The sequence below is a fragment of the Grammomys surdaster genome, unplaced genomic scaffold, assembly GCF_004785775.1.
Source record: "Grammomys surdaster isolate TR1022 unplaced genomic scaffold, NIH_TR_1.0 213, whole genome shotgun sequence".
Classification (NCBI taxonomy): Eukaryota; Metazoa; Chordata; class Mammalia; order Rodentia; family Muridae; genus Grammomys; species Grammomys surdaster.
Window position 1 is genome coordinate 10,586,571 of NW_021604658.1, and position 16,535 is coordinate 10,603,105.

Here is a 16,535-nt window from a genome sequence, read left to right on the forward strand (position 1 = left end):
AATGCTGATTTTGCCACAGTCACAAAGTCTTTGAGGCTCAGAGGAAACAGTCAACCTCAGAGGCTGAGCACTCATAATAGCCAGTGCTTACACTGTCTTGACCCTGCTCTAAGCCCCTGTGCGTTTTAACTCATCTCAATCTGTATGGAACACGCCTGTGGACTTGTGCCATTTCTTCCTCTCAGATGAAGAAATGGAGACAAAGGGCTTGTGACAGAGCCACAAGAGAGCTGGCTTTGAGCCATGGGATTCTATTTTGCAACCCTTTCTTACAGTGGTTGTCCTCAAATAGGTCAACTTTATCTATCTATCTATCTATCTATCTATCTATCTATCTATCTATCCATTCATCCATCTATCTATCCATCACCCCCCCATACCCATCTACCTACCTACCTACCTACCTACCTACCTACCAGTTTTTTGAGACAGAGTTCTCTATGTATCTGTGGCTGTCCTGGAACTCACTCTGTAGACCAGGCTGATCTTGAACTCACAAATCCACCTGCCTCTGCCTCCCAAGTTCTGGGATTAAAGTCTTGTGCCATCACACCCAGCTAATAGGTCAACTTTATAGTGAACTACCCTTTACAGGAGGACACCTCATATCCTTCTCTGGTTTCTGTGGGAACACACAAATGTATACACACATATATATACCATACATTTGTGTGTATACCCATATACCCAAATACAAGGAAAAAAAAAACCATCCAAGCTGAGGTAGAGTGTGTGCCTAACTCACATATGGGAAGTCCAAGATCAAAGTACCACATAAACTGGGCATGGTGCTACATGCCTGTAATCCTAGCACTTTGGCGGTAAAGACAGTAGTAACAAAAATTCAAGATTATCTTCAGCTACATGGAGAGTTTGAGGGCCACATGAGTCCCTGTCTCAAAAAGCAAAAGAACTGCACAAAACAGAACAAAAACAAACAAACAAACAAAATCCCACCACTACTACCACAACAAAACCCACCAATGCCCACAAACAATAATAAAAACTTAGGTAGAAGGTCCTATAAAATAGGCTTTCCCAAATTTCCCTCTTCTGTACATGTCGGGCAATCCCAAACTGGTTTTCACCTCAGCCTTTGCCAGGCATTGCTTACAAGCCAGGAGCTAGCCATGCTTGATGACATCACTCCTGCTCTCCGGCTAATCAGCTTGAGAAGCAGTAACAAGCTTTACATTCTGAAGTCTTTGGTCCTGGTCTTCACTAGGAGATGTATCAACTCATGTGGCTCCTATAGGCTCAGAATTTCACTCTGGTTCCTAAATTCTTGCTTAGACAAGAAACAATGGGACAGTCAGTCACTGTATCAACTGGAGAAATGGAATCTGTGAACCACCTGGCGGGTCAGGACCTGCTGGCGATATCCATACACACAGAACATTTGCCACCTTCGTGAAGCTGTAGTCTAGCAGAAGTTAGTGCGCAAAGCCCAGTCATTGTCCCAGGTCACACTGGAAGTGTGACACACACAGAGACCACGATGCTCTGAGAAGCTATAGACCAAGAGGAGTAGTTAAGTTGTACTGAAGGAGTCACCAAGTGTTCGCTGGGGAAGCCTGGGCCCCCTTCATTACCCAGCTCCCACAGATGGACGAGAGAAATGGAAAAGGACTTGGACACAGCTCCTTGTCACCTGGTGTGTCGGCAATAGGAAGAATACATGCTGCTGACCTTGGCAGAGAGCCGGAGGGAATCAAAACACAAAATTCTATTGCTCCTTGAAGATGCTGCCTTTGAACTTAGAAACTTTTAACCTCCTTCTCTCTCTCTCTCTCACACACACACACACACACACACACACACACACACACTGTTCCAAGCTTTGTATGGAATCCCAGTAAAAGAAAGATGGCTTAGAACTTTCTTATTCAGCAAACCCGGAGGTGGGGCGCAGAGGGCAGGTTGGAGGTTCAAGGGCAGAGCAGCAGGAACAAGGGCAGGATTGGGTTGTGTAAGAGCTGAGGCTCTGATTCCAGCCTTTCGAGACGAGTTTCCTTACTGAGGAGCCTGGAAACCTCCTCAGGCAAGAGGCTCCCTCTAGGGGTCATCTCGCTTGATTCCTACCTTTCGTATGAGTTTGTGACGTCAGTGTTTGTACAAGGTTCCACCCTTCCAGAAGTCCACGTTAGTGGAAAGTGTGTCCATTACACAAACTCAGAACCTCCCCCGCCCCAGCACCCTCAGCTCCACGCCCTGCCCCCAGTGTAGGAAGCAAATCTTTATGAAGCTCAATTGTTTTGCCCTGTCCAGGTTGGTTGCCAGATGCCTGAAGTAGTTTTCAGTTGGGGCACAAATCAAAGAAGGAGACTTTGAGGGCGGAGGAGACGGATGAGTAGAGCGCTCGCCTTGCATGCGTGAGGCTCTCTGGCCTCGATTCCTGGCATCTCATTAATCCAGGCCTGGTAACACAGGTCTGTACATCCAGCACGGGTTAGGCAGGAGTTCAAGGTCATCCTCAGCTACATGAGGATTTTGAAGCCAGCCAGCATCATATGAGTCACTGTCAAAAAGAAGAAGAAAAAGAGGAGCTGGAGGAAGAGAAGGAGGAGGAGGAGGAGGAAGAAGAAGAAGAAGAGAAGGAAGAAGAGAGGAGAAGGAGGAGAAAAGGAAGGAAGAAAAGAAAGAATGAAAGATCAAATGAAAGAAAAAGAATGAATGAATGAATGAATGAATGAATGAGGTTTGGGGCTGGACCTGGTGGAGAATGTCTATCATCTCTGGAAAAGCCTGATGACACATGGTGACACTCTGTGTCGAAAATAAAAAACGAACAAAACCCCCACAAGCTTTGGAGGTAGCATTTTATATAAACTTTTACAGAAATTAGCCCCCTGTAACTCTTCCCCCTTGGATAACTTCTGCAGGCTTTCCTTAGCGTCTTCTGTGATCTGCCAAAAATACCATCACAAGCTGGCCGCGCTCTCCTGTGCCTGAGACAGTGTGGAGAGCATGGCTGCTCTGACCACACAGAGCCAGCGTTGGCATAGAAAGGACAAGGGTCTGCTCCAGGTCTCAGGCCAAACTTACAGGAAGGGATGGGTGTTCAGGTCTTCCTAGTAACACTAAAGCTCTTGGTAGAGTGATCTGTAAGAATGCAAGGAGTGCCTGGTGGTAGCTCACACCTTTAATCCCAGCACTTGGGAGGCAGAGGCAGGTGGATCTCTGAGTTCAGGGCCAGCCTGGACTACACAAGGAAACCCTGTCTCAGAAAACCAAAAATGCAAAATGCTTGAGGAAGTCTCCGGGTTACATTACTGCTAGTGTTCTCAGACAAGCTGGGAGGGGGGTGGGGGGTTAGACTGGAGGCTGCACCCCAAGCTCATCCCTAGTAGCTGTGCACTGTCAGCCAAATCTGTTTAGACCTGCATTTCCTCTCTAGAGGAGCATTGGAAATGTTACTTGTCGGAGCGTATTCGATACATAAATATCAGGCAATATAACTTAAACCCATACGGGAGGTCAAGCTAACCTTGGTTTCTCCTGAGAAACCTGGGAGGAAAGGCTTATGATCAGATATGATAAGAGAGGTAGCTGAGGCTAGATGGAGCCATCCATCTCTATTCCTGATCTATGGCGTAGGCTATTATGCCTGTGGGCAAATGTATAGGCTTCAGAGACATGGGGGCCCAGCCAGGCTTGGTCCCTGTTCCCTCAGGGACCTGGGCAGATCGTTCCACCCCCCTGAACGTGCTTCATCATCTCTGAAATGAGGAGGCGAAGGTGGAGGTGACTAACACACACCTCACAGGGCTACAGACACTTAATGACATAATGCACGTGGAGCACACATTAAGTGCTGTTCGCGCTCAGTCATGGAAACAAATCTGTCACCAAGGCATTTAATTGGTCAAAGGGATACACCTCAGCGGAGGCCCAGGACAGAGCTGGGTCTCCTTCTGTGTAACACTGGTGATGGGCTCTGCTCATCCACAGACAGCAGCTTCTCTATTAGAACCATACCGTGTCCTGAAGAGAGGGAAAGAGTTTTGAGTCTGTCCTTGATTACTCAGGACTGCGAGCCTCACGCCACATTTACTCCATTGCTTCATGTGTACTGGGCTAAAGAGAGAAGGTGTATGGTCCTTGAAAAGAGGCAGTGAGAGCCGGGCTCCCTGATCCTAGGCACTGGGGCTGGGAATGAAGGGTACAGAAATGGACTAAGGGGTCTCCCTAGAGGCCCAGGGCTTCCCGGCTTTGTTCTTGTTGCTCCGTCTCTGCTTATTGGGCTATCAGCTGCCCAAGCCAGTGTTCATGGCCGGACAGGGGTGGGACTTTCTCTATTTCTTTTCTTTTCCCCACCCTTCCCCCCTCCCCTTCTTTTCCCCAGCCACCCTCCTCCTGGACCCTTCCCTGCCAACAAAGGAGATGACATTTACTCTCCCTTTGTTCTCCAAGGTAACTGTGGGCAGGGCGCCATTCTCCTCTGTTCTAGCCATCAGGAGAAGCATGCAAAAGCAATTAATTATTCCCAACCAACTGGAGCAACCGGCCCCAGGACAGCCAGCTTTTGCAGGGCAGTTCGGCTCCTATTATTATGCAGTTTACAGACAAAGATGCTGAGGCAGAGAGGGCCACTTACCCACAGCCACAAAGCTGAGGCCAGTCAGTCTGTCCCAGGAACAAATGCTCCCTTCTAACCTTGACCTTTTCTTGCTGGTAGCCACTGTGGGCAGCAAGGGGGCCTGAGGATCCTAAAGCTCAAATGCCTTGTTCCTTTATTTATTTGTTTGTTTGTTTGTTTGTTTATTCCTTTACTAATTAATTCATGACAGATACTGAGGAGTCTCACATGTATTATTCTTTTTCTATGTTTTTTTTTAAAACTAGACTCTAATCTGTTTTGTAAAGGACACATGTATGGAGGTCAGAGGACAATTGTAAGGTGTCTTTTCTCCCTGTCTACCATGGGGAGCCTAGCGATCAGGCTTGGTCGCAGGCGCCTTTACCCACTGCTGGCCCCTTTTTTCTTTTTTTACATTGAGACATGGTCTTGCTAAGCTGTCCCAGCAGGCTTTGAGCTCACTCTATCCCAAGCAGGCTTTGAACTTGTAGTCCTGCCTGAACCTTATGAGTAGCTGTGATTACAGGCCAGGATCTGCAAGCCTGGCTTGGTACCTCTTTAAAGTCTTAAGCAGTACAATTACAAAAGCAATGACCACAAATAAAGCAATTCTTAGACTTTAGTCAGGATGTCCCCAGAAGAAACAAAATGACAGGGCAGCATGGATGTCTCTGAAAGTATGCCCAGAACGGACCTGCTGTCAACCAGCTTGGGAGGTGGCAGCTGTCACAGGCATGGTGGCATTCCCTGGGAGGACTGAGTCTCTAGTTCCTACCAATCAGCAGTCTCTCTTCGCTATAACTAGCTCACACTTCGGTAGACTCACTCTCACCTAAATGGGATGTATGTGTGTGTGTTTGTCCACGTGCACGAGTGTGTGTATATGTACTGACTTTTATACCTCTTCAAGAACTCTGGGATATTGAATCTCATTTGCCTGAAGGTTTGTAAGCCTCCTGGGAGAAAAGACATGAGGATCTCGAGGTTGAAGTTAGGGCCTACTTACAGTGACTAGAGAGTCTATAGTACTGTTGGCTCTAAGACCATAGGACCACATACCAGCAGATGGCTAAAAATAGAACCCCCTAGAGTCCTTGGCAAGACAAACGCATAGCATTAAGGAACACTAGAGATCCCCACACCCCCTACATGAGTCCTCTGCCAGAGAAAATGATTCTGCTTTTTAGCTCAGGACAGGGCTGTGCTGGGTAGGTAGATCACCCTGGAGGATTTTGTCTGTGTCACACAATATGGTCGTGCCACTACCGTAGCACCTGAGATGCGCTCAATGCGACTGAAGAACTACATTTTAAACCGTGTTCCTTCTGAGTTCATTCATGTGTACTCAATACTCTGGGTACTGAAGAGTGAGCCTTCACAATCCTTCTGTAAGGCTCAATCCCCTCAGAGGCCAGCCAGGACCAGATGGAAATATTGGGTAAGCATAGTCAAGAGGGGACCTACCACTGAGGGCCTCAGCATCTAAGCAAAGTGATTCCAATATGTGTACCACCCTAAAAAAGGGCATAGCTAAAGTCAAACCAACCCTGGTTTAGTACTGGCTCTTCCATTCCTTAGCCCTATGACTTGAGGGAAGTTGAGTTAAACATTTAGTGTCTCAAATTCAGCATATGTAAATTAGGAGAAAGTACCCTGCGAGGCAGCTTTCTGTAAGACACAGAAGACTTAATTTATTCACCAACCCACTGAGCAACTACTTATCAACATCCTGAGCGGCCTGGCCTTGGGTTAGTGAATCCAAGAGGCATTTTATCTTTCCCTTCTAGTGACTCTAGATTAAGGTGGGGTCTGCAAACAGCAAAGTCATAAAATAATGCCAGCTTAAAGAAGGCTGGACATTAGCTACCCATCTGCTGTGAGAAAAAAAAAAATACCTGACTAGAACAACTTGAGGAAGAAAGGGCTCAGTCCACTTCAGGATTTGAAGGGACTGAGTTCAACATGGCTGGGATGGTGGCAGCCCCTGAGGTGGTGGTGGCAGGAGTGTAAGGTGATGAGTTGCATTGTATCTTCTGTGAAGAAGCAGAAAGAAATGAATGCTGGTGTTCAGTTGGCTTTTTCCTTGTGTGTGTGTGTGTCTGTGTGTGTGTGTGTGATGTACATGTGAAAGCCAGACATCAACCTCAGATGTTAGTCTTCAGAAGGTAAATCTCTCACTGGCTTGGAGTCATCAAGTAGGCTAGACTGGAATGCCAGCAAGCCCCAAAGATGCACCTGTCTCTAGCTCCTCCGTGCTGGAATTGGGAGCTTTGTCACCACAGCTAGATTTGTGCTGGGGGTTGGGGGGCGGTTCTGGGCATCGAACTGAGGCCCTCATACTGGCAAGATAAACACTGTGCCACCTGAACGATCTCCCCAGGGCTTCTTTTTTCTCTTTTTCATATTAGTCTGGGATTCCAGTTCATGGAATGTTGCCACCCTCATTCAGTCTGAGTCTGTCTTCCTCAGTTAAACCTCTATGGAAACATCTCCCTGACTCCCAAGATGAGCCCAGAGCTGTGGCTCCTAGGTGCTTCCGAGTCTAGTCAACTGGACAATGAAGACAGACCTTCAAGAACGGTGAGGTATGGAATGGGCAGCATATGTGAAGGACACGACTCAGCATTGTTGACAGGCAAGCGTCTGCCCCTCTCTGTGGTAGGTACTTCTCTCACTCAGGCCTTGGGTCCTGACTGTCACATACAAAGGACACAAGTCATCCACCACCCACCCCCCTCAGCTGTCTGTTAGACTGAGCTGCGTAGGTCCCTTCCCATACACCAGAAAACAAAAATCAAGATGGCAAAAACTTCATCCTGCCGGAGCTCTGAAGTTTCCTCAAGACTCAGAAGGAGCAGTAACACCAGTATGTTGGGATTCCCGGCACCTTGCCAGTGATGTGCAGGGAAAAGCTCCCACCTCTGGGCTAGTCTGGGCTGGTACACACCAAGACAGAGTCTCATATTCCCTTTATGTGAATGAGCTTAAAGGCGTCCATTACTGTTAGACATCTGGATGTCAGGGTTCTCTATCCTTGGTCAGCTTCGGATATGAAGAGAGACTCCAACCTGACCTTGAAGCAGAAAGGTTGAGGGGCTTGAGAGTCTAAGATGGAGGGCAGGGGAGGAGAGGTCGGGACAGCATGGCCACCTGCCTGCCCACACTCTTCCTTGGGAGGTACCCCTGGAACCTTATTCTTCCTTCCTCCTGACAGCCTGAGAGAGCAGTGTCAGTTGACCTCAGGGCACATTCCAGAATGAGGGCACAGCCAAGAATAGGACCCAGGAGCCCTGCCACTACCCGCCTGAATTACTCACACATTCTCTAGAGAGGAGGAGACACCCTAGCTCCTTGGGAAGGTGGGATGAGAAGAGGAAGAGGAGCTACAGGAGTGGGGCTGAGGAGAAGACTGACCCCAGAGGGACCATTCTTGGCACATGGTAGTCAAAATATGCAGTGGCTCCTCATGGCCCTCCTCCCAGATCCTGCATTCATCCAGCCAGTCCCCCTTGTGAGCTCTGAGCTGGGCCCCAGTGTTCCTGGAGCCCCTGGCCATTACTCTGATTTGGGTCAGCACCAGCCTAGAGGCATGCCAGACTTGAAGAGGCGGAGGCTGCCTAGGGACAGCAGAGGCTTCCCCCAGGAGCTGCCTCCTGAAGGATGAGGAGGCACAAGGCTGATGTTGGGCTCAGGAATCTAGGCCATGACTCCAGTTGTGTGTGCTGGAAGCTTGTCACGTGTCCAGGATGTAAACAGACCTTGGGTGATGCACCGGAGGCTGGCCAGCTGGAGCTAGACACTGCCAGTGCAGGCACGGGAGCTTGTGTGTGTGTGTGTTTTATATACTAGTAGAAACAGCATAACATAAGCATTCAAAGTTCTCTATAGCAGTACATAACCCTTGGGTTTACCATTTAGCAGCTGTATGATCCTGGAAGTTTCGTGTGTGTGTGTGTGTGTGTGTGTGTGTGTGTGTGTGTGTGTGTGTGTTATGTATGTATCTGTGCACAACTTGTGGGGATAGGTTTTGTTTTTTCTACTGTGTGGTACCTAAGGATTGAACTTGGGTCATCAGGCTTGGCAGCAAGTCCCTTTACTCACTGAACCATCTCTTTCCACCTGTATTTTTGGAACAGGTTTTCTCCCTGAACCCGGAGCTCACATATTCAGCTAGGCTGGCTGGCTGGGCAAGGCCCCAGTCTCCTGAATTCACCTCCTCTGCACAGGGATTATAGGTCATACCCAGCTTTTTACATGGGTTCTGGGGATCCGAACTCAGGTCTTCATACTTGAACTGAGACATAGCCCCAAACTCTTTTCTTTTGTTTCAACTTTGTTTTTGAGATGGTGTTTTCTTTGCCTAGCCTGGCCTTGTACTTGAAATCCTCCTGCCACTGGCTCCCAAGTGCTGCAACTGTAGCCCTGTGCTTTGGCCATGGCTAAGTAAACTTTCTTGCTTTATTTTTCCTCACCTAGAAAATGTCACTGTGCCTCATGGGATCTTGGTGTGGACCACAGGAGAAGGCGCTTGGTGCCGCCACACAGTAAACTGTTGGTGTGATTTATCATAACGGAGCAGTTGGAGATCACAGCTGCAAGAAACAACCACAGGGCTACGGGTTACTACTGTCCCCTTCCCTAGTTAGGTTTTGTCCTAGTGCTTGGGTGGCTTTCTGGTGCCGCTGTCCAGAAGGTGACATCAGACTAGTGAGCAGCTGGCTAGACAATAGAGCAGAGTGTCCGAGGAGGCGGGGCGGGGGGGGCGGGGGTGATGGTGGTAAACAAAGCCACAGTGCCTTGCTTTGGGGTGGTGGGGACAGTTCTGGTCTAGTGTCAGCCAAGCCTGAATAGATTAGAAGAAAAGAAAAGGCCTGGGCAGCAGGCTAGTGGTAGGAAGAGCCATACGGCCTTGAGACAGCAAGGGGCGAGCTCTACCGCAAGCAGGGAAGCATGAGACTGGCCTTGCAGCAGGTGGCCTAGGGTTCCTTGCGTCCCGGAGCAGGATTGAGGGCATGTCTAGCAGACTGAGCCAGGTGACTGCCACAGGCTGGGAACCCTGCTTTGGAAACTCAGATTAGCCCAGCCTGGTAGCCTGCTTGGTGTTGGCCATTGCATGAAGGCTCAGGAGAACGAGGCTGAAAAGACAAGGTGTTATTTCCAGAGAGAAATCAACCTCACACAGCAGGTCAGAGATGGCCATAGCTTCTATTGTACTCATCTTCTCGTGAGCCCCAAAGCTTCTGAGCCCAAAATCAGCCCACAAAAGGGGCTCATTTCAGATGTTCTCTGATAATCGGGAGCCTGCCAAGGCCCAAATCCCAGAACAATGAGGTATAGTGTTTGGTCCTGGGGCCCAGCCCTGCCTGGGGCGCTTCAGAGGGTAAATGGACCACTCTAGGCCAGGCTGTAGTTCTTACAAGGGTGATGGGTTAAATCCCAAACCTCTCTAAGTGCTATGACTACCGAGACACTATAGTGGAGCAAACCTGTAATCTCAGCCCCTGAGAGAGTGAAATAGAAGAATCCTGAGTTTGAGACCGATCTGGACTGCAGAGTGAGGCCAAGGTGAGTTTGTGCTACACTGAGAGACTCTGTGTGGAACGAAACAACAAATCCAGGGCTGAGGAGGCAGCTTGGTGGTGAGCACTTGCCTCTAAGCACAAGGACCTCAGTGTGAGTGTCTAGAACTCACATAAAGCCAGGCGCAAGGTAGCGAGTATCTGCAATCCCAGTGTCCCTGTGATGAGCTAGGAGATGGAGAGTCTCTGGAAGCTTCCAGGCCAGCTGTGTGGTGTATACAAGTCCCAGGTGGAAGGGGAGGGCAGATGCCTGAGGCTGTCCTCTGACAGCCACACATGCACTGTAGCATGAGTGTCCCTGTATTCACACACATGAGCACACACGTGAGTGTGCCTGTACACACACACACCAGCAAACCAGCAACATGACATAAGTAAGTGTTCTTAGTACTCTGTACGGTTAGGCATGAAGAGGTTCAGATAGGGATGGAGGTTGGATTCAGATCTTGGTGAGTGGAACTAGGGAGACGAATCAGCAGGTAAGAGTGCTTACAATCACAAGGACCTGAGTTCAAATCTCCAGCAGTCATATTAAAAACAGCTAGGCATAACTGCATGCCTGTAGAAGGAGGAAGAGTAGAGACAGGCAGATCCAGATCTTGGTGTTCCCTGGTCTCATGGGCTGGGTAATTTCTATGATGTCAACCTCCCCGTAATTTCCCTCTCTACCAGGGGAGCAGAACAGCAAACTGGACCTAACTGTGGGGTTTAGACTCTTCTTTGTATAAGTGAACTGAAGTGGCAGGTGAGGCACTTGTCCTTGGGCTCTGAGAGTATTTGTTGGACATTGTGGTCTAGAAGCAGGTTCAGGCAACGTCTCCAGGCCTCTGTGGACAGAGTGAGGTGACAAACCTCACCCTCCCTGGATGCCTGACTAGGTTAGGAAGTGACCATCACTCGTGTCATCCCGATGGCTAAGTCCTTTACTCAGTGTCCGTCAGTGATGGTGTGGCTTTCCCACTACCTGCCCCCTCATCTCTTAGAAATCAAAGCTCCTCGCCCCCTTCTCAAGCCTTTACTATAGGTGAAAGACGATGCTCTAAGCTAGGCTGGGTCTGGCTTGGATTGCCCCTTTAGGTATGGCCCAGAGAACCCCATGGAACTGCAAGAGAGGGGTGCCTCTGCTGAGGGTCAGACAGGCTATAGGTTCCTCACTCTTGACTGGGTCTGGGGAACAGCAGTAAATCTCCCTGGGGCCAAATGCACTACTGCCAGAGTTGTCAGAACTCGGGCACCCTGAGGATGCTGGAGAGCAGGCCTCTTCCTGGTGTCCCTAGAAGTCACAGCTGAGTATCTGCCTGCTCTGCTCTTGCCCTTCCCACCTTCACACTTAGACTCCACAGTATCAGAGGCAGGAGGAACTTGTCTGTGCCCCTGATCCCCATTGTCCCCCGTAGAGCAGTTAGACCACACGCCAGGGCCCTAGCCCTTCCGACAAGTGTGGAAAAGTAACCAGGTTTTCTCCTGGTTATTTCACAAACTCTTCAGAGTGTGGTTAAGGAGCCTCATATTTCACAGGGGACCTGAAAACCTACTGCATCTCTCCACTGCCCAAATACGGTGCCATCGGCCAGACTTCCCTTCTAAGAGGTACCAGAGTCAATGACGTGATCACAGCCTCTTCCTCACCTTCCCAAAAGAGCTACACATGTAGAGCAGTTGACACTATGAAATTTTATTTAGTATTGTCCTCTGTATATTTGAGGAAGACATTAGGGCATCCTTTTGAGGGGTGTGGGCAGAATGAAGGGCTGAGGAGGGAACAGGGCAGATGCAGAGGTGACAGAGGGGTTCCAAATCCTCTACCCCAGTGCCTATGTGGCTGGGACCAGAAGAAACAAGTGATCTCATAGCTGCCATCGCCAAGAGGCCCCTCCCAGGCCCCTCCCAGAGCTTTTCTCCTGATCCCTGCAAGTGTCCATATGCACCACCAGATGGCAGCATTGTGCAATATGCATTCTCCCTGGGCCCACCTCCGCTCTGATGCCTAGGCTGTCCCCTGTTCCTCCTGCCTTTGTCTTCTTTATTTCTCTTGCTGCCAAAAACAGATCTTTGAGCTTCTCCTAGGAAGTCCATGGCACATGAAAGTACCTGGCCTACCAGATGGAAATGCCTGACTGCTGACAATCACTCACTGGCTCCTGGCAGAGCCGAGAATCGGGACTACCTTCTGACTTGGCCTGTAGAGCAGTATTAGCTCTCTATGGTCTTAGCACCTGGCACCCAGGAAGTGTCCACTGAGCTGAAATGAACAGAAGCAAACCAACAAACCAATGCAGCTAAGGAGAGAAAACATGGGTTCTCCTGGTGTGGTGACACAAACCGACCCCACCAAAGGCAGCCATCTCTGCAGCCTCCATTAGGATAAGTTAGAGCCTAGCTTGAATGCTCTGATTTCCCTCTGCTCACAGTCTTTGATGTGGGTGGTCTCTGACTACAGTGATATAGTGGGGCAGGAGGCAGGGGGGCAGTTGTCTTAAGTGATCCTCTTATCTCTCACCATGTACCCTCCTATACAAGCTAAACCATTTGACAATACAGATGACAGCTCCTCCTGAACCCAGGCTAGGAGACTGGGCAGAGGGGCATGGGTCAGCAGAGAGGGGTGAGGCTGCCCAGGGGAACTACCCACAGGAAACAACTTACCTGTACCCTTTCTTCCCTTTGCCAACCCTTCTCAGCTAAAAAAAAGATACGGACCTTTTGCCAGACATAGTGGTGCACACTTTTAATCCCAGGACTCGGGAGGCAGAGGCAGGCGGCTCTCTGAGTTTGAGGCCAACCTGGTCTATTGAGTGAATTCCAGGACAGCCAGGGCTACACAGAGAAACCTTGTCTCGGTGGGGTTAGCGGGTACAGTGAGGGGGGAAGATACAGACGTTTTATTGAATCCAAAGATCCTGTCAGGCCTCCTGGACCTCCTTTAGCTTACCATTCTCTTCTAAGCCTGGGGGTACAACCACTATTCTCACTTTGTACACAATAATCTAAGGCACAGAGAGGTTAAGCAACTTGCCCAAGGTCACAGGGCTGGTAGTATGGGAAGAGGTGGGCCACAGACCTCTAAAGGGGGCTATGTGCTCACTACCATTTTCAAAGTGAGGACATGGAGAGGCAGAGAGAACATATAGGTGGCGCTAAAACTTCGGTGGCTTTAGGACATTGGTGGCTTTCTTCCCACGTGCTAGCTGATGTTTCTTCCCGAGCCATGGCTATCTAACCTGATCTCACCTGGATGGGTGACTGAGGGCAGGGGTGGGTGGGCGGAGGAGGGTCAGGGTAGCTGGGCTAGCTTCATTGCAAGCCCAGGAAGTCCTTGAGGACGTCACAGGTTTTCTTGTACATGACCTCACGGAGCTTCCTGACCCGCCGCGTGCTCGATGCACCCACAAAGCTATCGGGTCTCAGCATGGCCATACCACCCTCCACCTCCCCCATGATGATGAGCGGTGTCTCGCTCACTGTCACGTTGGGGCAAGGACAGGTCCAGTCTACATGAAGCAGAGTGACTTCCAGCGGCTCCCGGCCCAGAAACTTGAGGCCCATCTTCTCGTCTTTCAGGACCTCATCCACGGTCACCAGGGCACGGCCTGAGTCAGGCTCCTCAGTCAGCTCAGAGACCCTGCCCAGGATGACAAAGTCACTCCGACAGAAGCTGGTGACAAGCTTTTGCCGTGGCTTGCAGGCCCGGCAATGCTGGTTGCCCCTTGGGAAGGGACACGACTCCTCACAGGCCTCACGACTTTCAAAGTTGTTCCCGTTGCCCTCACAGCCGCCATAGACGAAGGACTGGCATAGGCCTGTCTGGCTGTTGTAGGCCCAGCGTGGCACATAGGCTTTGCAGGGGCCCTGCAGGGTGGGCAGGCTGCAGGTGGCCAACGGCCCACTCATACAAGCCAGCATGCAGGCCTCATAGGTCTCAAAGTGGTTGAGATTACGGTGGCAGTGGCCAAAGGTGAAGGTGAGGCAATTGTTAGCCTGGGCGTCGAAGTGCCAGCGCGTCTGCTCCTCTCCACAGTCCTCACTGTCTGGGGGCTTCAGGCACTCAGTTGCTGGGAAGGCTGTGCCGTTGAGACTGCTCTCTGAGGTGGCCCTGGCCTGACCGCCCCTGACCACTGACAACGGGAAGTCAGCCCTCAGGACCCCAGCGACATTCCGAGCTGTACAGGTGTATATACCAGCATCCTGGGGTTGGGCATTATAGATGACCAGCTGGGCAATGTTGGTGACCACCACATTACCACGCACGTGGTTGGGCCTCATGACCACATTCTCTCGGTCCTCCAGCTGTTTCTCCCAAGTGAGCTCTGGCCGAGGCCGGCCTACCACATCACAGAGGAAACTCACCGTCTCACCCACGGTGACTGACTGATGGACAGGGTGGTTGAGCAGGGCTGGGGCTGCCATGTCCAGCCCGAGAGTCTCCGGGGAGGCTGTGGTGGGATGTAGTGTGGTCTCAGGCGGTGGGGGGCTGGTATTGGGCCAGGTGAAGTGATAACGGCAGGTGACCACGGACAGCGTGACACCCTTGGAGCAAGCCTCGGCATCCATGTAGCAGCGATTGTAGTAGGTGAGACCGTCAGAGGCACAAGTGAAGCTGGGCTCCTTCTCACAGCGATCTTTACACTTACACACGGGCTGGCCATCCCAGATGTCACACTCAGAGCCCTGCTGCAGACACATGAAATGGTCACATGTGGCCTCCTTGGGCATGCCCACAGGACCCTTCTTTCCTTTCACATCCATGTAGCGGGCTGCCACGCAGCTCTTGGTTCCACACACATTGGGGCAGCACTTCTCATAAGTCTCACATTCCTGAAAGAGCCAGAGAAAGAAAGAGTTCTGAACATGGAGGAAGCAAGGACAGATTCCTCCATCTCCTCCAGAGGCTGTAACATGAGGACTTATACCTTCGACTACACAAAGCACTCGATGTGGATAAGAACACACAGACACCCAACACCTACTGTCTGTCAGGCTCTGGACATCCCTCAGCTTACCACCTGGTACACAATAATCTAAGGCACAGAGAGGTTAAGCAACTTGTCCAAGGTCACAGGGCTGGTAGCATGGGAAGAGATAGGTCACAGACCTCTAAAGGGGGCTATGTGCTCACTACCATTTTCAAAGTGAGGCCATGGCAGAGAGGCGACAGCCACAGGGAGGAGAGGTGGCAGAGAAGGGCTTCAAGCTTTCTCAAGTGGGATCCTGGAACGGAACATCATCCGGTTACCCAGATGAAGCACAGGCTTACACCATGAGGCTGACTTTTTGCCTTTCTCCCACTGGGGTTAGGATGTGCTGGCTAACTTGAAGAGGTCTCATCTTGGATCCATGGTCAAGGCTAATTATACCTATCTTCTCCCCTGGGAGACACTAACATACACAAGGGTAGCAGACGCCCTTGTGACCAGAAAAAAAAAAGTCCTCCTGTGTGGTGTCAGCAAACCTTGCCAGTCTGTAATCTCCCTCTGACTTCTGTGGAGTCATGGAAGGCTTTACTCTAATTCTTCGAAATTAGCACATGCCAGCTGGAGCCCACACGAATGCTGATTGCATGTGGTGCTTTGCACAATGTCACACCGTGTGGCTAGGCGGCTGGCTGGGCTGCTAATCCTCCACCAGGTAGTGACTGTGTGAATTAGTCCCCACCACACTGGCCTCTTGTCCTTCCCACTTTGAGTCCAGCCTTTCTGACATTCCACATGGGCTAAGAGGGGGGAAAACACCCCCCACCCGGCTGTGTGGAGCCGGCTGCTCGACTTGTTTACTCTTCTCCCCCCCTTCAGCTCAGAATAAGGACTTTGTTTTGAAGCCCTTGTTTGGCATAGGCTTCTGGGCCACAACAGGGGAAGCTTGGAGACAGAGATGGGTCACATCCAGAGCTGAGGGTCAAGGGAGAGAGAGAACTTTAGAATGGAGGGTGGACAAGGACACACAGCAACCTGTGGACAGGAAGCCTGATCTTTGACCTGATGGCTATTCTGCTCCAGTGTGGCTAGGCAAGTCCACCAGGGTCCAGAGGTCCAGGAGTGGCTGGACACTCGGGAACCAGAGCCCTTGGGGACCAGGTGAAGCAATGCTGGAGGCAACACTTAGAGTACTTCCACTTAAGGAGTTACAATGAATCTAGGCTACCTGGATCTTTAGCTGCCATCAGGTGCCTTCTCCAGACAGTATGCAAAGCCAGCCAGAGTCCTACTGGCCCTAAGTCCCACCTGATTTCAGGCTAGCTAGTATCAGTGCAAAAAATTCTCCAAAGGCAGCCATCTGATGGCATGAGCTCTTGGATAGGAGGATTGCCACTTTCCCTCTTTCTTTATCCCCACACTACCACTGTGTACCACTGCAGCATCCTACCACTGTGTACCACTGCA

The 16,535-nt window shown here is 50.5% G+C and overlaps 1 protein-coding gene across 1 annotated transcript in view; it reads right to left on the reverse strand.

Annotated features, from left to right (window-relative positions):
- Nucleotides 1-11,813: 11,813 nt before the first annotated feature.
- Nucleotides 11,814-16,535, reverse strand: part of Wfikkn2 (WAP, follistatin/kazal, immunoglobulin, kunitz and netrin domain containing 2) — a 5,930-nt gene continuing 1,208 nt past the window's right edge. Inside the window, exon 2 of the mRNA XM_028772480.1 lies at nt 11,814-14,973. Within this exon, the coding sequence (XP_028628313.1) occupies nt 13,453-14,973 (1,521 nt within the window). The 3' untranslated portion in view covers nt 11,814-13,452. The remainder of the gene's footprint in view (nt 14,974-16,535) is intronic.